Genomic DNA, 26,712 nt, shown 5'->3' with positions numbered 1-26,712 from the left:
CAATTTATTGCTCATCAATTATAACAGAATTCAAATAAACAATTTCAAACTCCATCCAGCAGCAGTGGATCACAGCTGCTGCTGCTGCTGCTGCATGTGGTGCCTTCCTCTGCCAGCTTCCTGCCAAAACTTGTTTTTTTCCTTCTTATTTTTAAATAACAGCCATGAGGGTAAAACGCATCTGGTTAACGGTTAAATCTGCTCAGACTGTTTGGTGTTCAAACACACAGCTACAGTGGTCAAAACAAACAGGAGCCAGGATATAGCCTCTGGGCAAATCCCAATCACAGCAGCAACACGGTTAAATGTCCTGCTGTTTGTCAGCATATACTGGAGCTTTAATTCACCTCAACACTCGCAAAGTTAAAGATTAAAATAAAGCAGATAAATAGGCTATAGCGCATTATATATCCTGGGGACTTTTGCTATAATTTTGGGGGGTGAAACCTGACTTAAATGACCGGTTTTAAATAATTTTATTCAATCTGGAGATTTACCCATATCTCTCATTTGGAGAAAAGGTTTCATTTTTAGATTTTATAGCTTTTTAAATTAAAAAAACAAAACAAAGAAACAGAAAATAAAGTCTGGAAAAAAATATTTTTATTCGTAAACGACAATAAAAGTTCATTCTGACAATAAAATGTGCAAAATGGAAACCTTGGAGATGACAGCTTCGTGAGTATAAGGCAGCAACCCTCCTGTTTATTAAATCACACAGTCTGTTTTGCCAGCATGTTTCCACAATGACAACACACAAAGCCTCGGCTCTTTGGAGGAGCGCAGATTTCCATCTCTGTTATCGTCGATCCGGTTCTTTAAGTGGGAGTACAAATATTTTGGGTTCAATGCCCCACTAACACTGAAGCTGATTCATACAAAAACATGATACATTTATTCGATCATGCTTCATCATATCTGCATTTCTCTCACAGTTCACAGCTTATCTCTGGTTTTCTGGACCTTTATTATAACAATCTGCAGTGGGATGGAAAAATAATGGAACAATTAGTGTTGATGATGTGCGTCAGAAGAAGTCGTTTTGTTCAAGTCTTATACGTTTTCTTTATTAAAATAAATAAATAATCTGAGATAATTATATATATATTTCCAATGCACTTTCACATGAAAACAGCTAGAATTGGAATCAAAGTGAATCTTGATCCAAGAAATGTCCTCAAGCTGCAGCGATTGGGAAAAACAAAAATGTCTTTTGTCAGATGTCCTCACTCGTTTTCAAGAAGAATGATTTAAAGTCAGATTATATTGTTGGATATAATGTGTTGCAGTGATCGCATCATTTCAGTCCGTGCTGCGTCTCTTTGTGTCTCCTCAGATCCACTTTCCTCTGGAAACCTTTTCCGCAGAGGTCGCAGCCAAAAGGTTTGTAGCCTGTGTGTTTCCTGCTGTGTGTGATGAGGTTGGAGCTCTGGCTGAACGCTTTCCCACACACCTGGCATTTGTGTGGCTTCTCACCTAAAAAAAAACACATTTAGGAAACTTATTAGTTGGAGTTATTTTATTTAACCTATAACTATATTGTGAAAATGAAGACAATTTCGGACTTTTACGCACAAATTAAGGATGTCTAGTGTTCCTTAAAGAATGTGTGCGTAACTTGTGCGTAAAAGTCTGACATCTCCATGATGTCCACACTGTAAACAATTGCTGTTAATTTGCAGCAGGATTTCAACAGAATTAACCTGCTATTGCTAAAAACAGTGCTTTACTGTTTATACAAAAGAAAACCTGTTAAATTTCGCTCATAGGCCGTTTTTTAACTGAACTATAATGCATTCTTAAAAATAGCACTTTACTGCTGATCAACTGTCTAAAGTATCATCAGTAACAGTTTAATGCAGTATTTGTAGAATTCTGGGATCTGATCTGCACATGTGAGGCTTGTACATTGTACATGATTGTAAAATCAGTGAATTAGCTTTATTGTTCTTCACTCACATGTTGTTCTGGTTTGCATTCTGTGCTTGTAGCTATAGACAGACATTTTTGGGAAAAGTGTCAACAAGTCTATTATAGCCTTTTTCCTAACAAGTGCCTTTAATTGTATTTGTGTGACTATTCCTATGTCTGTAACCTGCTAAGTCTATTCATCTAGGCAAAAAATAATGTTATTAAAATGTATGTAAAAAAATACAACCTAAATAGTGCATTAAAACAAATCAGTAAGATAATGTAAAAGAAAGGTGAAAAACAGCTATATAATGTATCTTTAAACAGTAAATTAACTGTAAAATACTGTGTAATTAATAAAAAAAAAAACAGTTCAAACTGTATTTTTCATTGACAATACAAAGCTGTAAATTTCAGCGACGGTATAATAATGTTAATTTTACAGTAACATAAAGGCAACCCTGCTGCCAGTTCTTTACTGTTATTTTACTGGGAAATTCGTAACAGTGTATTCTTTTGTTATTATACTGTTTGACTTGCACCAACAAAACCAAAGCAAATTCCTAGTGTATACCTCTTACACCTGGCAATAAACACGATTCTGATTATGAAAATGAAAATGAAGAAAATTTCGGACTTTTACGCACAAATTATGCACAGGTTCTTTAAGGATGTCTCCTTAAAGAATATGTGCGTAACTTGTGCGTAAAAGTCTGACATTTCCTTGATGTCCACGATATCATTTGGTTTAATAGCAACACTTTAACTTGTGTGTTGCATTCCAATCTGATTTTCTCTTAATTTTACCTGTGTGGATGAAAGTGTGCTTCTTCATGTCGGACTTCTGGTGAAACCTCTTCCCGCAGTACTGGCACGGGTACGGCCGCGTGTCGGAGTGGATGAGCAGATGCGTCGACAGCGTGGACGACCTCTTGAAACTTTTACCACATATTTTGCAGTCGAAACTTCTTTCCTGAAACAGAAGCGAGGTTGATTTTAAGCAAGCAACACTCATCACTCATCCTGACAACAACGTGCAGACCAGAGGAAGGTGCGAGCTGCAGGATGCGGTTTTTAAAGTGTGTGAAGTCACCTGAGAGTGCACGGCTTTGTGTTGCTCGAGGCTCACTGCGTGTCCGAAGGTTTTGCCGCAGATGTCGCAACCAAACGGTCTGGTGCCGCTGTGCGATCTGCGGACGTGGACCTCCAAACCGTGTGGAGTGGAAAACACCTGGTGGAAGAGAAAGAAATAAATAAATCATGTGAGTGTTTGGAAATAAGAATTAAGTTGAGCTGAAAATAGAAATAATTTGTGTTTAATATTGTTAAAGCCTTTTAAGGAGGTCAGAGGTCAGACAGTGTCTTAAAGTCACATGAACCACTGGGATCATTTGATTTGCAAAATTTTTTTTATTATTATTATTGTAAGGCAGGCTTCTCGCTGCCTTACAATAAACTTACTTGTTACTTAATGAAACTACTGTAGGGCTGTGGGTAAAGCAAGAGCTTCGTCTGTGCAACAGGATCTACTTTAATGTCTCAACTCAAGCGGAGGACAATTGAACACCTATAACCTAAAAAGGTGGCACATCACTTCTTACTTCATATCACTCCGCCAATCTTAATCATCACTCACTTTACAAGCAAGTATAAGGTGCGCCATATTATATAGTTCCAGATCAAACTTAAGGAGCAGAATACCATATGTATACTGTATAAAATAAATCTTTACAAAAATAAATCTAATCTCACATTATTATTATTATTTGAGATGACCTCCAACCTGCATTCATTTATTTATCCCCACAAAGCAGATGATGATGTGCATCCATCTCTCAGTCCTCACCTTGCTGCACTTGATGCACTTGAAAGCCCCGTTGAGGATGAGACTGGAGCACTGGAGCAGGTTTGACTGGGTCTGGGCCTTCACATTGTGGGCTTTCCCGTGCAGGCCTCCGTCAGGAAACAGCATCGCAGCAGCAGCAGCGTGCCTCCGGTAGTCTCCGTACGTCTCCTCCGCGTAAAGGGCCGGATGGGTGCTCCGGTTGTCCCCGTAGAAGGACAAAGCCGCCGGGCCCCTGTCCCCTGGCTCCAAGCCGGGATGGAGGCTCTGCTGCACCGGGGGCCTCAGCCCAGGACCCGGGTAGCTGCTGCTCCAGGCGTACGGCCGGAAGGGGATGGAGAAGGGCTGAGTCTCATCCACCAGAGGAGACAGGGATTTCTCTGAATCAACTGGAGAGGGGAACAGATGACATGTTAATGAAAGCAGGTTAGAAGAGGGGCGTTTCCAGGACCTCCACAGAACCCCACAGGACCAGGAGTCATGCAATGTTCTCTAGGAGAAGTCACACATGATGACCGCCAGTGGAAACCAGTAATATCAGATGTAAAATGGAGAGGATGCATTATGATAAAGTTATTTCAACACGCTTTTAATATTTTTGGTATCAATGCCCCACTAACACTGAAGCTGATTCATACAAAAACATGATACATTTATTCGATCACGCTTCATCATATCTGCATTTCTCTCACAGTTCACAGCTTATCTCTGGGTTTCTGGACCTTTATTATAACAATCTGCAGTGGGATAATGGAATAATGGAACAATTAGTGTTGATGATGTGCGTCAGAAGAAGTCGTTTTGTTCAAGTCTTATACGTTTTCTTTATTAAAATAAATAAATATCTGAGATAATTATATATATTTCCAATGCACTTTCACATTAAACAGCTAGAATTGGATCAAAGTGAATCTTGATCCAAGAAATGCCCTCAAGCTGCAGCGATTGGAAAAAAACAATGTCTTTGTCAGCTATAATAAAGTTATTTCAACACACTTTTATAGGCCTATATACATTTATAAATAAAAACAAGGTAAACTTCATGTGATAAAAGTAGCTAAAAAGTAGCCTAATTACAATGGGCCAGCAGTTTTACATAAAATCATATATAAAACATGTTGATAGCACAAAACATGTAGCCTATAAAGTCTTTATTCTGCCCTAAATGCCCCATATGTTTTTGTAAGGGAATTTATCCATATGTGATTATCTTAATTCACCAAACAAGTATTAATTAAAGTATTGTGGTTTCCAGAATGTGCTGAAAAATGAGACTAACTGTGTGTGTGTGTGTGTGTGTGTGTGTGTGTGTGTGTGTGTGTGTGTGTGTGTGTGTGTGTGTGTGTGTGTGTGTGTGTGTGTGTGTGTGTGTGTGTGTGTGTGTGTGTGTGTGTGTGTGTGTGTGTGTTTACCCGGTGATGCAGATGGAGACGGAGGCCTCCAGTAGTCCTCATAGTCCGGAGAGCGACCGCACAGACTGTCGGAGCAGCTCAGAGGAGACTTCGGGGAGAAATCAGCGGCGTCGGCCCGCTGGGGGTCCGGAGAGAGGCCGTACCGGTCCACCGACACGTCGGTGTCATCCTGGAGCTTATCTGCTTCTGGGAGGACACACGGAGGACAGTCAGCATCTCAACCAAACGGTAGTAAGGAAATTCTAATGTTTTTAAATTCAGTGCACAACTTTAATCTCATTCAATGTTATAGATTATTATTGGAGATTTTAAAAAACATAATAAATCATAATGAAGGTCACTGTGTGGCACTGTAGGAGAATTGGTAAAAGATACCAGGATTATTAAGTGTGCAAAATTACAAAATAGTAAAAACCAATATTACCTAATTAATTAGCAATATTCTGTAATGTAATATGAAAAAACACAATATAATGTTTAAATGTACTCAAGGAAGTGATTTTTCGTTAACGTGAAATCTCAGTACGATGTACCAGAAATATATAAACATCAGAAATCCCACTTTAATTTACGTTTCAGCATTTTTTAGAAAAAAAAGAATTGCCACCCCTTTAAACTGTAAAATCAGTGATGCTTGTACTCAATATGCATTTAACCATATTAATTCTCCTGTAACATAATCAGAATTATTGCCATGAAAAATGTAGTTTTTAAAAAAAATAAAATGAAATGACATTAAAAATGTAAAAACCGTAAAGACACATTTTACGCAGTAAAAAAAAAATGAATAATTAGTGCACACACCTGAGCATATTTGCGCCAGTATGGTGTCCAGCCTGCTGTAGTCATCCTCCAGGCTCCTGGGCTGGTGGTAGCTGTGCGCCTTCTTACTCTTCACCATGAAGGAGCGAGGCATCTCTGACCTGAGAGCAGACAAACCAGTGACAAGTAATCCAGCTGCTGTGGAGAGGAGAGGACGTCGCTCTGAACCCTGCACACAGGTCTCCTCTGGTTGTGGAGCTGCTGGTCCAAGTGCTTTAAGAGACTCCAACCTGAGGACGGAGCATGCGCACACCGTCCCGTGCCGTCCCGTCTGCCAGGTGTCGCGCGGACAGGTGTCGCTGCAGAGACGCCTCCAGCCCGATGCGCTGCAAAAAATATATCCGCCTGTTGTGTTTTTAGTCAGCGCGTATAGTACGGTCATCACAGTTATTAGGAAAATAGTCTGCCGCGGGGGCGACGTCTTTTCACCTCAATGTAAATCATCTCATAGACGTCACTACTAGACAACACATGACGGAGCGTTTTTGACTTTTGTTTCAGGAAACACCCCGTGTGGAATTAATCAGTTGATTTTATTAGACAATAAGTGACTTTTTAATGGTGACTTTTTGCAGCGTTGGATGCTGAAGATCAGCCTGCAGCTCGTGTCTCCTGGAGGAGCTCGTTGCAATCAGGAGAAGTGATGGAGGCCTTATCAGCTTCTTACTCAATCTAACAGGAGGGAGAGGAAGCGAGGAGGCACCCCAAGGTGTCTGTAGCAGGAGGAAATAAAAGAGGGGGAACTCTGAACCGACAGTGTCCTCTTATGCTTAATATAGATCATAATCACTTAGAATATTATTATAGCTTGGGTTATAGGTTTGTCAGAAGTGTGTTTGGTGGATTTTTTTCTTCTTTTTTTTTTAAACTTAGCATATATGATAACAAAATAACAGTAGTCACAATTGTGATAAATACAAGTGAATACAATTAAATAAAAAAGAAAGTAAAAAAAATAATAATAGAAAAGGAAGGAAGAACATATATATTCATATATATATATATATATATATACATATACATACACATATAAATAAGTAAAAATAAGTGGATTTTTTTCTTGAAGCACAATGTAATAAGAGAATAGTAGCACATGCACTAATTGTTCATAATTCAGTATAAATCCTCACATTAAATGCTCATCAGTTGTTTAAATCTCGGGACTCCACACATGAACAAGTTTTAGTGGAGCTTCGTCCAGGTCTGGTGGTCCCGTTGGGCCGTATATATATAGGCTGTTATTATGTGACAGACACTCTCCGTCCTCACGCCTGCGGTGACAGTTTCACATTACCCTGGGCATTATGCTCCAAAGGAAGAAAAGCCCCAAAACAGACAATTTGCTTTCTGTTTGGAGCGCAACGTTAAGCGTCATTACGCACCGAACAATAGGACGGAGTCGTGCGTCCTCCTGGAGCCTTTCATCCTGATGGCAGGTGCAATAAGGGAATCCCAAAACTGTTACAGTGAAGCAGCATAAGGGGAACTTTGATTATCACATGAACCATCAAATGACTGAAGTCATTAATATTTGATGTTACGGATCAGCATTGTCTTATTTTTGCGTTTAAGTTAATTTTTTCTTTTAAGATTGAACAGTTTGGGGTGTCACAATTTAGATTTTTTTGTTTTTCGATCACAGAGCTGCATTTGACTCACTGTATGAATTCAACATCTTCTAAACCCACATGTACTTATCAATACATCAAGTCAAATCTTCCATAACTGTAAAGATTTTCTTCCACTAAAACACAACATTGGAGACCCAGATTGGTAACATCTGGAGGACATGATGTTATATAGGCTCTAACAGGCTCTAACAGCTACAGGTCGCACTGTTGTTCACTATCAGAAGGACTTTTGGGCTAAAGGCAGAGCAGCCTATCAGTGAATGAAGGGCAGGAAATCAAAGCGCCACATGTCCCGGCTCGATTAGACTCCGTTGTGTGTGTTGGTGAAGATATGAAGCCTGAACCGATTAAAGTATCAGCTCGCTGCTGCCTGGAGCCGATAGGCCGACAGACAGAGAGAACGGTCTATAGCTACCAACTGGGACATCCTGCCATGACTATGTGAAATACAATAATACCATAATAATAATTATTAAATAAACGTCATTTAAAAAATAAATAACAATAAAAGGCTGCTAATAATAATAATGATATTTGTAAATTTAATTTTATTATATGTTGCTCTGCAGAAGCCAGAGTTTGTCTGAGAGGAGAATAGATTTTTGTGGTTTGTTTTAACGCCGCATAGATTACATTTTCCTTCTGCATAATGTAGTCATATAGTTCATCCTTTCCATTGAAATTCAACCTGAAAGACGCCTCTACATGTACCAAAAATATCAAATGATTAATGCCCTCCACACTGCACCACAACCTGATTTTAATGTCTTACAATTTGGACAAATATAAGGTTAGTAAAAAAAAAAAATACATAAATAAAGCTGTAATATTAACACCTATACTGAGCCATTTAATCTTAAATTCAGGTAATGTTGTAAATCAAAAATGATGACCTAAAAAAAATATTTATGTGGCAACAGAATCAGGGAAACATCTGTTTGGTAGCAGGTACAAAAATGAGTTGAACTGAAGTTGTTCTCTTGCAGTGTTGAGGTTTTACAACCAGCCTTTTGATAAACGGTCACCGCACCATGAAATGCATATTCAAAATCTCAAGCATCATCAATCACTGCAATATAAAATATATATATAATTACACTGAGCTCACAGTACTTTGACCATCACAACTAGACTGTACCTGTATGTCTAATAAATAAACACATCATAAGCAGCATTTGGCCATAAAAGACTACAAACCTGGTGAATGTTTCAGGGTGCCCGGAGAGAAACGCTCTTTTAAAATGTGGTTTTCTGCATGAAATGATTGGTAGTTGAGGCTGAGCTCTGAAAACCGCGAGAAATCACTTCCTGAAAGCACTCAATCTAAGCAAGAATCTTCACAGAGGAAGGCAGCGCTGAGACACAACATCCCCCCCATGTGCTCACAGTCATCTCAACACACGTCAGTCTGCCTGAGGAGGTTGGAGGTTAAAAGAAGAGACACCAGTCAAGGGGTTTATCAAACGTTTTTTATTGTGAACTCATCACACACACACACACACACACACAACAATCTCATTTAGTCTCCAGAGTGTGTTGACTGCTTTCCATAGTGTTGTGTGTCCTTACTGCACCGCAGACTCCAAAAAGTGCCATAACGTGTTCCTCTCCCATCAAACAACACTTGTTCATCAAAGGGACTTTATCATCGCCGACCTCAAAAGTCTGAATCTTTGTCGGTTTCCTGGACACGACTGCTGCGTTCACTTCCACTGAACACGGGAGTTAGTGTTCAATACAGACATTCAGAGAAATTCTTACACATCCAGGTCATGAAATGGAGTGGAACTGGCCTGTGGATGAGCACAATACAGAATATAGTGCTTACTTTGGTAACACTTGACAACTCCCGATTCCTCCGCAGATTGGGTTAGAAAGTGTACTGCGTTGTGTGTTATCTCCCAGTTTAAGTTTCCTATAGGACCGTCATCCATTTCCGTGCAAATTTTGTGATACACAAAACTTCTGATACTCATGTTTGACTCGTCAGGAAAGTCGGGATGCTCTCAGAGAAGTCAGTACAACAGCAACAGTAGTTAAAAAATAAATCTGTCCCCTTTTCTGCGCTGAGAACTGCTCTGAAAACCGCGAGCTCAAGTCTTCTAATGAGTCAAGATCAGCTGTTTGTTTTTTCTCTTAACAGGATGTCACTCGTGTTACCATATTAAACTCACATGTCCCTTTTTTTCAGAATTTTACAATATATTCTAAACATCAGATATGCAATAGATACATATTTTCAAGTTCAAAAGGAATTGAGAAAAAAACCAACATAATAACACATTTACATATCTACAAGTATGCAGATGACACTGTCATTGACCTCGTGGTACACCAGCCCTGGTGAAAGGCATGCGGCATGTGCTAAGGCCAAAAAAGGTCGACATTACGTCGAGCCAGCGCTGGCTGACGCGAGCGGGCTTTGATACCGGCCGCTGACCGAGCTCATCAAGACAATAGATATATATATATATACACACACACACAGCACTTGTACTTTTCTGCCTCTGCATGATGGACACTTAGTAGTAACGGCATCAATACGTGTTTGATGTTCTTTTATAAAATGCTTTAAAAATATAAAAACACATTGGATGAAGTGTGTAATATAGATATATTTATAGCATAAAAGGTTTTATTGCACAGTCTCTTTGTCTGTGTTGTACCTACAGGAGGGGACCCCTCCCCTCCCCGTTGAGGCCCGGTAGAGTTTGATACGCTCCACATTGTTTCATACACTGCTTCTGTCCGTGGTGCTCAGACAGACAGGAGTTTGCTGCCCTCTAGAAGAAAACTACAAAAGGGGAGGTAAACAAAACAAACTAAATCCGTAAGTGTGATTCTCGTGATATGAAATGATGATGCATTTCCTTTCTGAAATTCAGAACTCCAGATCCAGTCTTCTCCTCTGAAATGGCTGCTTGAAACGCCTCCTCTTCCTCAGCGAGCACCGACGGCCTCAAGTCCCAACTCAGCTCGTCACACGACGGTGGACTTCTGGCTCTGAGGTACGGTGAGTCGCAGGGCCTCGTCGTCATCGTCGTCGTCGTCGTCGTCGTCCTCCTCCTCGCTGTCGGTGTCCCCGAGGTTGGGGCGCAGTCTGATACGGCCCCCGCTCCTCAGCTGGCTGTCCTGGAGGCTGGGGCCCTTCACTCCATCTTCATCTGAAGACTGGTAAGACCCGTCGTTCCCCGCGTAGTGATTGACGATGTGGATCCCATCAAAAGTGGGCTGATTGGCCAAGCCCCTCTGTCCTTTTAAACAGCAAATCTATGAGAGGAAGCACGATGAGTGTTAGCAGCAACACAAAAACAGTTTAATCCTGCATTCAAAGATGAGCCAGACACATACATGTAACCTCTGAGGGACAGAACAATGACTGACTGATATGACATGTACAAACTGATTAACACAATAGAGTCAAATCTTTGGCAGTCAGTGATATTCAAACAGAATTACTGGAACAAATAAAAGGAGATACAAATCTAACATGTAGGCAGCAATTCAACCAAAATGGAACATACATATTACATATTTTGATATGACTTTTGTCCCAATACTACATACCAATACAGGCTTTTTCTCATACTCCGTCCATAGCTATACCTACGAAAAGTAATGCACTGGATTTTGTATAAATTCCTCAAATTAATTCGTATGTAATCCAGCTCAGGGTGGATGGGTGGGTCAAAATACACCAGACTTGGGCGCCTGGGTTAGCTCAGTTGGTAGAGCGGGCGTCCATGTATTAAGGCTTGGTCCTGACCGCGGCGGCCCGGGTTCGAATCCGGCCTGTGGCCCTTTCCGCATCCACTCTCTCTCTCCCCCCTTTCAAGATTCTATCCACTGTCCTGTCAATAAAAATGGAAAATGCCCCCAAAAAAATAACTTTAAAAAAAAAAAAATACACCGGACTTTCGCCCAGGAGACTACTGCTGGTATCCCGTGTGAAACCAGAAGTCAACGTTGATTTATTTGTCAGGTCATTTCCGTACTTAAGTTACGGCACTTCCAGAGTTATTTTAGCCCAAACCACGATATTTTCTTAAACCTTACTAACTAGTTTTGTTGCCTAAACCTCACCAAACTGTTTTCCTGTGAAGACAGAAGTTTATTTTGAAAAAACTGGAGCGGAAATTGACACGTATTGCTGGACATTCGTAGGAAAATGCATGAAAAATGAGGAATAACTTTTCGTAAGATACGAATCGTTGTGTGAGAATACGTTGACCAATAATATACAATAGGCGCTGCATACTTTGCATAGCATACCGTTTCTGCAGCTAGTATACGAGAAATCAATATCTTTCATCATTCTGCACTAACAGTAAATGAAACAAGAAGTGTCTTTTTTTTTGGTAAAGATTCAGTACTTTATATTTTTAGTTTTCATCCAGCCATGAGTAGGTCTGCCATTTCCTTTGTACATTACATGGTGGGACAATAGTGTCCATCAACTGCACACTGACATCTTTGGAGAGTCACTTTTCCAGTGTGAACGCGCTCAGAAACATACTTAGAATCAGTATGTAGTATGGATTTGGGACAAAGCTGTTGTAGAGTTGTTTCATGGATGAGGGGGATAGCTCCATTTGGGACTGTGTGGGAGACAGTCCTGACAGCTTCAGAGAAGTGGCTGCTGGCTGCTGTTTAGCAGAGGTGGAAGTTAACCCTACATATATTTGTCAAACCAACCAGTTAGTCCTCATCCTGTAAGTCTTTTCTCTTTTGATGAGGCACATGTCTGTTGAACTGCAGGTGTGTTCGGTGTTTTTCCCCCTCCATCAGCTACAAGGGGGAGCAATGAGACTATTCTGGCTGCACTCACAAAAACAAACTTCGACAAACATTACAATGATGAGATTTAGTGTTTTCTAACAGTACGTTTGGGTTTTACAGGTGAAAAGGATGAGGACTAAGGGTTGTCTCCCCAACCTCCAGTTTAGAGCAGCGCACCATCACTTCTCTAAACCCTTCTATGGAAGCATCCAGGACCGCCTCCCACACTGTGAATTAAAGTGGGGCTAGGGTGGGAGGGCTAAACGATGGTCAGGGTTTAAACCACTGGAATTAACATACCACATTTGTACCTACTCACCTGCGTCTGCCTGCCACGCAGCAGCCAGACATGTAGGAAGAGACGCATTCAGAGGCCAGTTCAGACCACAATCAACAAAACAACAAAACCAAGCCCACGTTTACCTGCACCTCTCTAAATTTGGCGGACTGCCTTCCTGTTGTCGTCATGCAAAAAGGAAATTGTGATCTAATCAACACCGTAGGTGAAATTTCCAGCTCTATGATGCAGGTTTTAAATCTAATTGTGAGGGAGGAGGATGGTGGGCCTTGAGCCACTCTCTGCTTTCAGGTTTGCTCACTGCATACACTTGAGTTAGCATGATTCATAGCATACCACTGTTAACCCAACGTGACCACAAGTCAATACCAAGTGAGAGAGGAAATGACTGTGACTGCACTGCCTTGATATATCCAGTTTAACCAACTGCATCAGTCAAGTTGTTTGTTCTTGCTTGTTTTGATACAGTTACGGCCACAGATGTCAAGATCTGATATTCTTCCTGTGAATAACTGATCTGCTGGGAGATCAATAAGAATCAATATTGTTATTATTCTTATTGCCAATCAATAAGTTGAAACTTATCATCAGATGTTCAACCCGTGACATTGGACCTTCTTGCATCATAAACAATAAGGACTAAACAAAATATAAAGGTGAATGTCTATTCATTATCAAACCTTCATTTATCATTTTTAAGCTCTAAATTAGGGATTTAAATGGGCACCGGTGATAAATGATTACAGACCGGAGTATTGATAAGCTCCGACATTATTGGTTCTTTTATCGTAAACAAGGTGAAGTGAAGATAACTACGACAACTACGCTTGTTACTGTAAGCGCAATAAAACCATCGCAAATAAAAAAAACAATACTTTATCAATACACTTGTTCAACAAGCATGAACATGATGTGAACACAAAAACTATATATTAATCTGCTCCGTCCGCAGTCTCTCATCAACCGTTTGTAGTCTGACCGTTTAGCTGTTTGCCACGTATCTTAAAATTCTGATGAATTCTGCTGGCTGAGACAGCAGCCCCTCCTCCTCCCTCTACCAGCCGTAACGTTACCTGCAGGGGAATCACATCAGCAGACGGAGGAGGACAGAGGACAGGAGGAAAGACTGACTGATGTCTGTGTTCTTCATTCTTTCTTAACTTCACTTAGGAATTATTTTCTTGACATTTTAGATTTGTTTCCAGTGAGATTATTGAGTTTATATAGTGACTTTGCTTTTGCTGCTCTAAAACAACATTTAGTTATATTTCAAATATAAATAGATTCTAATCCTGTTCTGAAATTATTTATTTTCTAAAGAAATAAATTCATTTAATTTAAATAAATAGTATATTAAAAAGCAATTATTTAGTTTTGAAAAAAAACCTTATAAGAATATTAATAAATAAGCAAACCGATAAGGAGTATCAACAAGAGAAGTAGTATTGATAAAACCCTAACGATGCCCATCCCGACTCTAAATGCACATTGTTATCTATCATGGCTCTACTCTGTGATCAGCTCGGTAAAAACCCTCTTGTAGAAACATCTGTCGGTTGTGTCTGAAGATATCTGTAGGAGGTGTGCAGTGTCAACTCTGCACAGGAAATCTCTGGGTGTAGTTAACACTTCTACTTAATCTGTTAGCCTCAAAGAGAAACCATATCTGAGGGAATGTTGTGAAACCTTCTGAAACGCTAGATCAAACAAATGGCAACAACAAAATCTGAATCTCTACGAGAAAAAAAAAAAAACAAGGTAGTGTGATTACTAAAATCTCACCTCGTGTTTTAGCTCTGCTATCTGGTCTTTGAGGTCGTGGATGTACTGACTCGAGTCTGTGTGGTTCAGCTGGCCTTGGACCTTTCCTTCTTCTTTCTGTTAGAGACATGAGTTTTCAAAATAAGATACAGTGATACATGTGGCTTTCCTAAAAAAACTGAGGAAGGTGAAGACATATTTTAGCATCTGCAGAGCGAAGTGGTTAAACTTGGAATAAAATGATACACATGTAAAAAAAATGTTGTGAACTTCTGTACAAGCAGGACAAACACTGGCAGATACTTAGAGCAGCATCACAAAGTGACAGATGTCAGGGGAAACAAAAAACAGTGTCATTTGTGTTTGATTTCCTCCCGGGGCCCTAGGGATGAGGTTGGTTGTTAGCTTTAACAGTTAAACAGCCCATGTGATGTTTACCGTCCTCAGTGAAGACATCTGCAGGCATTGGAGACAAACACATACTCTATTTCAAACCTCAATCACACCCTTGAACCTGACAGTTTTTACAGTGAGACCAGTGAAGAATGCACATAGGAGTCCAAACCACAGGCTGTAGCACGTGAACACTGAGACAAAAAAAAAAGGGAAGATGTGTACACAGCACACAGCAGGGGTGGGGTGTCGAGATAAAGAGGTGAGAGGTGAGAGGTGAGTTTCTCTAGTTGGCCAACACCCCAAAATACAGATAGGCTTTTTTTGATTCCTGTGGTAAGGGGAGGTTGAATATGGCGGGTCCCAGTAGGCTTTTTTTTTCTCGCGCAAAAAGTCTAAACAAGTGAGATTATTCCAAGAATCGATTGTTTTTGAGGTTTCGCCGCTCCAAAACACTGCAACGATAAGGGGCAGGCAGTTAATGAGACTTCCTCGTGTTCAGCTGTGTGAATCACCAGGTGTCAGGCTGCGGCCGGGGACGTCAAACGTCTCACAAAAATGTCTTCTTCGTGTTACTGCACCCTCAAAGTCTGTTTGTTTAGTTCTAACAGAAGGGGAATAGAAGGAAGGGGAAATGGGTTTTCTCTATGTATAGTGACATGAATGAATGACAAAAGTACGGCAAGTTAAATTTGTTTACTGTACCAACAGCAGGGAACTTAGAAGCTGATATTCTGGCAAATCACTCTTTGATCATCACAAACATCATTATCCAACATATCCTCATACAACAGTTTGTGTGATGTCTTACGAAAAGTATATATTTGTTATTTTTCATGCGTCTTCTACGAATGTCCAGCAACACTGTTGCAACGCTGTGCAAGCTTTAAGGCCTTAACACACCAGGGGCGTGACGAATAAACGAAACGAAAATGTGAAATACTTGCCTGCAAATATTATATGTCTAAGGCTTTTATTGTGAAAGGTAAGAATGGAAGGAGTGGATCTGGTCTACGATGATTTTGTCAAGGTTGAAAGAAGTTCTAAAGTTTGCCGTCTTGGTTAGGAGAAAAAAAAAAAATGCTGCCAGTGTGTCACAGCCTTTAGGCATCAACACTACTTGGTTAGGTTTAGGAAAAGATTGTGGTTTGGGTTCAAATAAGTACGTTTGTGACGTAAAATAACTATGTTTGTTACGTAAATTGCATAGGTGGCGTTAGTTAAGTATGCAAGTTACAAAACAGTAGTATGGTAGAGTAAAATAAGTTAAAGTTGACTTTTGGTTTCACACGGGACACGGACAGCGGTCTCCTGGGTGAAAGTCCTGTGTTTGTTTTACCCGTCCATCCACCACAACCTCCTCCCTACGCAGCCTTTGTCGCACTTTATACTACAGAACGTCACCGGACTTCATGAGAGGCAACCCCGCACAGCCCGGCTTATGATTACGTGGGTTATTTACAAATTATAATGCATCACTATTCATAGGTATAAGTAAGTATAACAGTCAATGAGAACAGCCTTCTTTATCATCACATCTTGAGCAAAAGGAAGTGGGCAAAATCATGGCTCATAAAAGAAATTGCCATGAAATGCACTAGAACATACGTATGTGTTGTTTCAGTCAGCACGGTCACAGTATTTGTTTTACACTTTCTGTGCATTTCCGTTGTTGTGGCAACAACGAATATCTTATTTTGAATCTGCAAAGACGTCTGTGAAGGATGTGTGAAAATGTATGATCAAAGTCACATTTTTACTATGATTAAACAATTAGCTGCCTCTCAGTAAAGAACAGATACGATTTGCTTGAAATGACTCTTCCAAGTGATATGATACTGAAGAATCTTAGAGTTTGCTTCTTTTTTTTTTATGAGATTAATAATGATACGGATACATTTTCCCCCATTACTTGACAAATACAGAGTAAACAGGAGAATTTCCTTTACAGGCTAAGACATTTAGTGTAAATCTATGAGCATGTCAAAGAAACCTCAAAATAAACCATGCATGTCACGTTTGGTAGAGTCTCTGCTTCAAGATGAGAAACCACTTCCTATCAGCCCAGAGTCAGTGGGGGCTGTGGCGTTTAACAGAGGCCGCCATGGCTGTGATAGTGAAAGAGTCCAACACATTAACCTCTAGTTTCAGTGACAATGATTTCCATCATTACTCAGTGGTTGTTATCATTATTTTTTATCTCCTCATTAAATCTCTGCAGGATCTCCTTAATGTTCAACTGACTCTTCATTGATATCTGCCTCTGCTCTGTATTTTCTTAACTCAGGCGAAGCTAATCTGATCATACGGTGACATCTCACATCATAAAGCAAGCTGCGAATTGTCACCACCAACATGCGTCACACCATCTCTGACGAGGAAGGCAAGAATCTGATTTCTTTTTTTTACCTTTTCTTGTAATTGAAGCTGTTTTCAGCCACAACTTATAGAGCAAGTAACCAAACCACAGACCGAGAAGTTAACACTGGCACAGTGATTTCAGCTCACACAGAAGTTACATTTGTGTAAGCGCCTATGCAACACTTTGCTGATCATAAAAGAAAAGGAAAATAGGGTGTAAATGAAGTGTAATGCGTGGAGTGCGATATGCAGATTCTAAAAAGCATGAGGGCGGCAGTGGTAAATTTTGGTGTTGCATGTTGTTGCTCTATCACTTAGTAACAAAACCTCAGACCACACTGTGTGATTGGGCTCCTGTGAAGGGGAAGAGGGGGAGTTTTTTTTGTAGGTGTCATACTTATAAATAGTCCAAGTCGGGTTAAACTATCTTTGCAAAGCCTACTCAATAGGCCCAAAGTCACTGTTTCCAGCAGAGCTGTCCACAACTCATGTCAAAGATGACCAGAGCCAATGCACAATATGTAATGTCTACCGCTAGGAGTCTCTCAATCTAAACCATAGCCTGCTTATTTAGATGGACGACGCGTCCACCCTGTACAAAAGTGAAGCCAAAATATCCCAGATACGGGAGTGTCCATCTTGAGATTTTGACGTCATTTGGAGCCAGAGTCTGCGCAGCAGTGATCGGATGGGGGGGGGGCTGGAGCTGCGGTATCGAGGTCCCGCCCTCACACCCGCCGGAGACAATCACGGGCCGAGCGCGGTCGAAGCTTGTTAGAGTGAGCCACCTAGCTGTTACGTTAGCACCACGGTAGCTGTTTGGCTAGAAAGACACAACAACTAACCATAATATCTCTAGAACTACATTCATGATCAAATTCACACATGTTCTATTACACAGACTATTGACGGTTATGGAAGTTGTGACTTCAGCTGCGCGACTACTTCACTCAGAGCAGCTGTCAAATACAGCTGTCAGTCATGACTAGAGGCTACAAAAGCTGCACCGGTTAAAATAAAAAACGCTCCGTCTTGCATCGCCCTGAAGGGGTTTATTTCACAACAATGACCCGCTAGCTGTACATTATCCCGCTTAATACATGGTTACTTATTTAAGAAATCAATAATTTGACACAAAAACAGTCCGACAGAGTCCGACATCAGAACTGAGCCCATAGCAACGGTCTGCTATAAAGAAAGAACAGACTGTAAAACGCCGTGATCGATCAATCAGAATAGAGTATTCAACAAAGCCGTGTAATAATTCTCAATAGTTTGTCGGATATAGGTCCGATATATATCGTATATCACGATATAGCCCAGAAATATCGAGATATTATTTTTAAGCCATGCATATACATGCTAAATAGAGGGACAAAAAGTGTTACAACTGAATCAATCAATGTAAGCAATGAATACTAGTCACACTATATATTTATCAATTTTAGCAATAGTGTTGATATTAAAACTATATCAGTGTGAAAGGGTTCCTAGTACTGCTGCCAGCTGAGAATCTTTTTGCAGCTTTTGGACACTTTCATTGTTTGGTTGATTTCAACAGTCTTCACTGGCCAGTACACACACACACACACACAACCGTAAAGGTGCAAACTAGAGGAGGACAGCCAAAGCAAATGGGCAGATCGAGTAACCAAAACACACCATAACATTATCTGCCAGTTGCTGCACAGCTTTACTCATTTCGAAAGTGTGTTGATCCAAGTGTTGAGCCCACAAACAAACTACTTATGATTATTTGTTTTATCTGTTGTCAATCAGAGCGGCTGAGTGTCGGCACTGTAAGAACAGGCCTGTATTTGTTTTAGTCACCCTTGTTGTGTGTAGCGTTACATTTGTTTGGGGATAAATAATACTGGTTTCTTCACTCTTGCTAGTTGAGACTGGTTCATACAAGGACTAAGTTTATGTGTTAGTCTGACCAACTTCATTAAATGTCATGACAGTGACAGTTCAAAAAAATAAGCTGCATTTACATCTCGAATTTGCACGAAAAGAAAAAAGGAGGTAAATCATTTCCAGCTCTGAAATACATTGAACTGAAAAACGAAAATAATAGAATCCCATTTTTTTCGTAGAGCAGCTCGAGACAATCTTTCTTGATGACATCACATATTACATAATTTGTCATCCAGATTTAAGGTTTGGAAAACTCTGATTTGAGGTGGATTTATTAGATTTGTTAAAACAGACAATACAAATCTGTACTGAACTCCCTATCCTACCATGCATGTGTAATGTCGCCGCCTTAAAGCACCTGAACACTTTACATCTTCATGACTGAATAAACAACTGTCAAAGTTAGAAAAACAACATGAAAAACACTCAGCTACTCTACTCTTATGTCATCCGGACTGCGTGGGTGTGGTTTGATCAGATTTTGATTGACACTGGTGTTGCCTTGGTAACATAAGCAAACAACACATCAACTGCTCTCAGATTCAGATTCGTATCTCGGGAAATTCTGTCATGTGAAACAACCACTGTAGTTCTAACTTACATAATGATATGTAGGGAGCTCATCACTCACAGTAAGTCGATAACTGAACATACTGACCGACCGTCTTCCTCCCATCAATGAAAATAAGAATAGAACTCATACACACATATCCCTGAATGTCTGAGGGAAGTTTAAATATGTCAAATGTGGTTTGCGAAGGAGTTGAAGGGAATCCAAAGCTTGATGCAGAGGCAGCAGTGTGAGATTACAGACAAAGATAGCAGGGAGAGAGTTGGGACTTTACCTGAATCTCTAGTTCTGAGATCTGTTGCTGGAGTTCAGCCATAGCAGCAATGTTGTCAGCTTCCCGCAGCCTCACTGCCATCACCTCTTCCTTGCTCTGCAGAAAAACAAAAAAAAAGCTAAAGACAGTTCTGCCAAAGCCCAGGGGAGGGGTGATGCTGAATGGCCAGTATAAAAACAGGTATTGTACAACATTGGAGTATTATCTATTTGTATATGGGTGAATCTTGCAGGGGGAAATTCCTGAGAGATGGGGAGTGTCACTGCTGCGCTACAGAGAGCAGGATAACAGAAATCTAGCAGCATCTGAAGAGGATGAATCCCTATCAGACAAAACTGATTATATAACAAGACAACTCAAGCATTAAAAGATACATTATAGTTAAATCAAGCTTAGGATACACAACATGCACAACTTGAACGGCAAAAAACTAAATCAATAATATCCACCAATTTTTACATGTTAACACAAACTTTGATTCATTTTGAATATGTCACAACAGATCTGTGGTGGTTTGTCCCCGTGCATACTGAATGACGATTGTTGCAGATCGGGCAGCAGAGTCGTACCTTGCACTCGATCTCAGCTCGTCTCCGCTTGATCTCTTGCAGTTGCACATTCAGGTCTTTATTTTGCACCGTCAGTGTTTGCACACTCTGCTGGAGACAGCGACTCTCCTGCTCCGCCCGCCGCAGATGGTTACTGTGGATCTGATTCTGTGTGAGCAACAGGTAATACATTTAAAATAAAACCATATTTTTACTTTGATAAACGATCAATTAAATCCAAATAAATCTTAATTACAAAATTGGATGATGAGAACTGCCTGCACTCTTGAGTCTTTTGTTGGAACAGATTACTGCTGCCCTCTGAAGGACAGTGTGTGACAATGCAGGTAGAGAATTCACTTCTTTTGCATCTCATTGACTGTCAATTAGACAAATTGTAGATTCACCGTACTTACTAAAGTCTCCATACTACAGTATATACCTTTAATTTCTATGATTAATTGGCATCATAAGGACAGAAAAGCTAGGAATCTGAAAATGCAAGACAAACAGTAATGAAAAGAATAAAGCAGCTCCATGAGATTAATGTGGTTATTAAGCTGATGTGACATCTGACCTGCGTCTCCAGCTCCAGCATCCTCTGCCGTGTCTCTCGCAGCTCTGCATTGGCCTCGGCCTCGCGTAGCCTCACGGTCATCAGCTCGTCCTGCAGCTCGCTCAGGGTGTTCTTCTTGGGGCTGTCCTTCCAGCGAGCAGTGGTGCGTGCCAAGTGACGCTGAGCAGAGGGGTTACAGTCCCGTCACATTTCCATCACTTATTAAAGAGTAACAAAAACACCAGAGTTTTGGCTGAAGTGCCTCTACCCTGGTAATATAAAGAAATGTCTCTAGAACGTGAAAAAGGGTATCAACATGAGGAGGGCTGGGAGGGAAAGAGGGGCTAAGACAAGCCCAGTTGCTTCTATCGTAACACCAGTGTAGCCTTACAATCACAGCACAAGTCTTTTCTCTCTTTACTGTGGACTTGAAACTAAGCCATCAGCACATTACAAAAGGTGGTGAATCAGTGTTAATGATTGATGATCTTGGCAATAACAATGTACTTCCCTACACTGTGACAAGAGTGTGCGGATGATGTGGATTTTACACATTCAGCAGCTGGCTAGTTAGCTAGCTAGGTCACTAATTCCGCCACGCTTTCATGCTGGGCTTGGTCTACGTTAAATTAGCATTTAGCCGTACTTTACTGTTTTTTAAATTACAGTTGATGTTAGCCGTTACCCTTTCAATCAGCTTATGCTAATGGTTAATGCTAACCGCTAACATTCTGACTATTGTTGTGATTACGGATAGGTAAGGGTGATGTAGAAAGGGACTGTTATTGTGACAATATACAATATAATCCCTTAAACATTTGTGAATTTGAGTTTACATGCAAGGCTAGGATATATGCATGCTAGCAATTAGCATAAGTGATTCACAATCACTATCATCAGGCTAATTGAAAGGGTGAATGGCTACTGTTTTCTACCACTCCTCTCTCCTCAGTCTGCAGAGTCTGGAGGTGTTGGTTTTATAGGAGGGACAGGGAGGAGGGGGTTGATTGGTGACGTAAGCTGCCTCCATATATGTCAACCTGCTTCTAGATCAGCCAATATCAAAATTGAATTGCACTAGCCTGGTTTCAACCAGTAGAGGGCAGTCACAATGCATATTCATAACACAATAGAATTCAAATGCTTTGCACTAAAAGATTCAATACTACTAAATACCCATATACATCGGTTTTCAGCTGAAAAACGTGGTTTGGGGGTTCTTTAAATGAATAAACTGACATTAAATCTTTCCCATTTCACAGACATGTGTATTTTGCACATTTGAAAAAATATTGACTGAGGGAGATAATGCATTGACATGTTGGTTCTCACCTGCCAGTGCTCCTCCAGGCCTCGGACTTGCTGTCTCAGCTCTTTCAGGCCGGTCACAGCCTCCACCTCTCTCAGCTTCACCCCGATCAGCTCGTCTTGAAGACGCGCCACATTGGTGTCATCTGGTAGCGATGTGTTCCTCTAAGGAAGGTGTGTAACAAAAACAATTAGACGTACAGTGATACAGCCAGGTCATATGACACTATTGTATGTTCGCCAAGACTAATTAGGCGGTACAACAGGTTCTGAAGCAACACACCTGTTCCATATCCAGGATCTTGTCTTGCATCTCCTTGAGAGCGCACTGAGACTCTGCCTCCTTCAGCCGGGCCTGCACCAGCTCTCTCTCCAGCTGAAGGACGGACTCCTCCGAATACCGAGGGGCTCCCTTCTACAAACAGGACACGTGAGTGAACACCGAGAGCAAAGCAGAGCAAATGTTGATGCCTGTGTGTCCTCAATTGTAGCATTTAACGAAGACCAAAATATTCCAACGTCCAGTAGTGTAAACCAAAAAATACACCTCAATGCCTCTCCACTACAAAGAATTCAACCTTAATTGCAGCTGACACCAACCATTTTGCCTTTCACTTTCACATCAATAATTCACCACTGCTCAGTGAGAAGCAAGATAGCAAATTATGTAAAACATTGTAATGCTTGCACATCATCATCTGGAATCTGCAACCATCAATAATTAAGAGCGTTGGGTCAATAGATATGCAACGACAGGACTCTGTGAACAGGGTGCCATGTGTGAAATCTACCAGCCTGTGAGAACAACTGCTTACAAATTCATGAATGAATTTCTGAGAATTGCAGAGAGACTGTAAACGGTGGCTGAAAGTGTGTAGTGCTCCGTGTCCCAATTTGAATTCATGCATGCCAAAACAGATCATTACCCAAAGCCGATGTGCAAAGTGAGAAAAAGACCTGTTCTGCCGCTGCTTGGGTGTTGTTGCTAGGCAATATGTGTCAACAGGTGACACATCTGAACTGTAGTAAAACACATGTTTACTGGCCCAGGTGTCAGTTCTAGCACACCACATAATCTTGAAATGGTCAGCCTGAGCTTTCAGTACTGCACAGCACAAACTGATCCCAGTCTCAACGTCACAGACTGGGCAGGATCTGAGCCAACCTGCCAGCTGGGGACTCCGTGGCCCTCCTTACCGCATGCGGCTGCTGCTGCTGCTGCTGCTGGAGCTGCCCGATGGTGGTCTTGGCCTGCTCCAGCTGAGCACTGGCCTCCTCGCTCTGCTGTTTGACCGTGGCCAGCTCCCGTTTGACCAGGTAGTTCTCCTCGGCCTCCTGAGCCCGCGTCACTTGTCCCTTGGGACATAACCAACCGAGGAGCGTGAGCACGACAAGAGGTGAAAACGAGAGGGCGGAATGGGTGGGCGAGTCAGAGGAGAAAATTGGGTTTTCTAAGGACATGCTTAACGTTAGCAACGTGTCATTTCTATTCTAATTCCTCTGCTTTCTTCAGCACGATTTGTGATTCTCTTACTTTGTCTGACATGCCACAATGTGCTATTTCATGCACTTATTCAATTATCAGTTAGCATAATCTGACTTAGTTCTTAATTCAGAGAATCATCACAGTTCATTAGATTCTGAATTATTACCGTGCCTTTCATTCAATCATAAGCATGCAATGCTAAAGAGAGAGAAGGAAGAAGGAAGGTGCAACATGAATAATAGGAGGTAAAGAGAAAATTTAGGAATATACCTGGATCAATCTATCTGCCAAGGAAGCACTTTCCTACAAAACAGAAATATCGACAAGAGACAGCAGAGAGAGAGAGAGACAATCCGGAGGACAGTTTAAAAGCACAACACACAAAAAAAATTGATTGTTTAAGAGAAGAAATGCAATGTTCATTTCCCATCCAGAAATATGTGTTTACAGACTGCAGAATGGTGTTTACATTCAGGGGTAGAAAAGGAACATTGCATTCAGGTGTGGTGAAAAAAGCCGGGCAAATAAGCTGGTGGTGACAAAGTGAAAAATGAGGCAGTGCTGATAACAGCGACAGGTTTCAGACAGGAAGAAGCGCGGGGCAGCTCTAGTAATAGCGGAGAGTGATCAACAGCACAATAATGTAGTTAAGGATCTATGTGTTGTTTAACTGAACAGGGCGTTGATGTGGTTCATCCAAGCTTTTGAACAGTTTCAGTTAGTGAAGGGTTAAAAAGGGTGCAGGGAGTTACGTGACAGAGAGCAGCAGCCTCGAACTGGCTGTAAATAACGGACTCATTTAGACCAAAGTGTTCAATCCCTGCAGGCAAACGCGGCGTAGCCCTCGCTATCCGTGGCAGACCTCATGCATGGTGCCTTTACCTGGCAGCGGTAGCGCTCATTCAAGGAGACACAAACAGTGCAATTTGGCATGCGGTGCTTTGTATCGACTGCAGCATCAAGCAGCAGGGCTTGTTACGGGCTCTGCTTCAGTTAGTGTCTGTTATTTGAGCCACGCGGACAGTCACCATGACAACTTCAACTTCTGTCTGCGATCAGAAAATGTACCACATTGTACCAGCCAACCAGTGATGGTGTATCATGTAAATGCACTTTCAAACTAACAGAGCCCAGTTAGTGAAAGACAAGACTCCTTCATTAAGAAGAGATGCATGATGTACAGTATGAGCAGCTGGATGGGGTTAATGTATGTAATGTTGATGGGTAGGGAGCGTCGTCTGACTGGTTAGTCTGGTGACGGAGCACCTGGCTTTGACAGACACCGCTGCACTCACTTTTTCTAGTGTGTCTATCCTCTGCTTCAGGAGCCTGTTCTCTGTCCGCAACCTCTGCAAAAAAAATAAATAGAAATTACAAAAACACATGAAACAAAATAAGCACAGTGGAGATGATAGAAGATTTCTTTTAACACCCAACAGACACCTTTATCTCCACCTGCTCCTCCAGTTCTTTAGATTTGATTGTAGTGTATTCTTTCTCTAACCTGAAAAAAAGTCACAGTGAAGACAAGAATATTAGTGTCGCTCACAAAATGAAGACATAATCAAATTTGTCTAGCGTGGGCTGGAGTACCGGAACAAATAGCAGTAATAAAGACAGGGCCAAATATCATAAAAATTCTGCAAGAAATGAGATCTGCAAATTTGTTTTCCACATCATGATAACAAGAGAATAAGATAAGAAATAAGTTTATTAGTTTTGTTGCAATAATTAAAAGGTGAATCCATTATTTTATTTATATTTATATCATTCTGTGATCAATCTTTGGTTAGTTCGGCTTCACCAAAGTCATACAATAACACAAACAAACTAACCGATCGATGCAGCGGTGGACCAGCAAACTCCCGTGCTCTGTGAGGTAAAATAACCGTTTTTGTGAAGGGAGTCTGGTCTGGTAGCTTTGAAGACCGCGATGCAACGACTTCAGTTCCTCCTTCAGAAAGGTGCTGTCTGATGGCGAGGTAAAGCGGTGAAAATATTCTAAATGTTGGGTATACTTAAACTGATACAGATTTTTTTTTTTAGGTGGCTAAAAGAAGTTTTTTCTGCTGCTCCCGTCCAGAGCTCCTTTACCTCACCATCAGATGGTCCTTTCTGACGGGAACTGAAGCCACTCTCCTAAAAAAGCCACCAGACTCCATTCACAAAAGCAGTCATTTTACCTTGCAGAACACGGGAGTATACAACCGACCCTTTCAGTTATTTCGAAACTAACTTTCACGCTGCTAGTGCTAGCGTTCACATCATTCATAACCTTATTGATTAGCTTCAACTAGCTTACGTTGGGAACATACGTCACTGCTTTTTGCAACGGCTGAGTCGGCGCTTCTATTTGAAAAAAACAGAACAAAACGCAGATGTGCCCGCCCTTTAAGAGTTACAGTGACTGAAAACAAAGCCAAGCAGGATATAATACAGTCTGAAATATACATCTTCAAACATCACAAAATCAGGAGAGGCTGCTGTACAAATCATTTCAGTCATGGCTGAACATTTTGCACAAAGTTATGAAATAGTTACAGAAAAATTTAGGAATTTAATTGTTAAGTGGACGAGGGAACCCAGAACAATAAAGATCCATGAGTTGCGGTGAGATGGGCCTACCAAGATGTGATTTCCCCTGGGTCTATAAATGATTGCATAAGGAAAAAGGCGTGGTTGGTAGATGCACTGAGAGTTGTGCTTACTTTTTCATCTTCTTGGTGTTGTATTTAACTTGATAAGCAGCCGCGATGACCTTGTCTGGTCCGCTGTCCAGCTGGTGTGGGATGACCCTCTGAAAGTGCTGGAGCACATACAGGAAAAAGAGTCAGGATAAGT

At 41.0% G+C, this 26,712-nt stretch overlaps 2 protein-coding genes across 13 annotated transcripts in view; both read right to left on the bottom strand.

Moving 5' to 3' along the window:
* Positions 1–581: 581 nt before the first annotated feature.
* Positions 582–8,926, bottom strand: gfi1ab (growth factor independent 1A transcription repressor b). 2 transcript variants are annotated; one of them, XM_074636462.1, is made up of 7 exons: positions 8,817–8,926; positions 5,971–6,333; positions 5,167–5,352; positions 3,758–4,143; positions 3,005–3,142; positions 2,719–2,884; positions 582–1,476 (listed from the first exon to the last, which is right to left on the bottom strand). In XM_074636462.1, the coding sequence occupies exons 2-7, from the start codon at positions 6,080–6,082 to the stop codon at positions 1,298–1,300; spliced, it is 1,167 nt and encodes a 388-aa protein (XP_074492563.1). In that variant the 5' UTR covers positions 6,083–6,333; positions 8,817–8,926; the 3' UTR covers positions 582–1,297. The 2 variants fall into 2 exon arrangements, with proteins under 2 accessions (XP_074492563.1, XP_074492562.1); XM_074636461.1 differs by lacking the exon at positions 8,817–8,926 and having other exon boundaries at positions 5,971–6,491.
* Positions 8,927–9,074: 148 nt separating this feature from the next.
* evi5b (ecotropic viral integration site 5b) overlaps positions 9,075–26,712 on the bottom strand; it is a 40,240-nt gene continuing 22,602 nt past the window's right edge. For 4 of the 11 annotated variants that reach the window (XM_074636451.1, XM_074636449.1, XM_074636452.1 and 1 more), the window contains 12 exons: positions 26,580–26,677; positions 25,315–25,375; positions 25,167–25,220; positions 24,142–24,174; positions 23,583–23,741; positions 22,669–22,800; positions 22,410–22,550; positions 21,099–21,257; positions 20,543–20,689; positions 19,974–20,069; positions 14,479–14,574; positions 9,075–10,889 (listed from right to left, as the gene is read on the bottom strand). In XM_074636451.1, coding sequence (XP_074492552.1) covers positions 10,599–10,889; positions 14,479–14,574; positions 19,974–20,069; positions 20,543–20,689; positions 21,099–21,257; positions 22,410–22,550; positions 22,669–22,800; positions 23,583–23,741; positions 24,142–24,174; positions 25,167–25,220; positions 25,315–25,375; positions 26,580–26,677 — 1,467 coding nt within the window. In that variant the 3' untranslated portion in view covers positions 9,075–10,598. The remainder of the gene's footprint in view (positions 10,890–14,478; positions 14,575–19,973; positions 20,070–20,542; positions 20,690–21,098; positions 21,258–22,409; positions 22,551–22,668; positions 22,801–23,582; positions 23,742–24,141; positions 24,175–25,166; positions 25,221–25,314; positions 25,376–26,579; positions 26,678–26,712) is intronic. The other 7 variants (XM_074636458.1, XM_074636455.1, XM_074636460.1 and 4 more) reach the window with 5 other exon arrangements.

This window comes from Sebastes fasciatus, chromosome 5 (assembly GCF_043250625.1).
Source record: "Sebastes fasciatus isolate fSebFas1 chromosome 5, fSebFas1.pri, whole genome shotgun sequence".
Classification (NCBI taxonomy): Eukaryota; Metazoa; Chordata; class Actinopteri; order Perciformes; family Sebastidae; genus Sebastes; species Sebastes fasciatus.
Note: the sequence above shows the minus strand (reverse complement) of the source record. Positions and strands in the feature narration are given on the sequence as shown.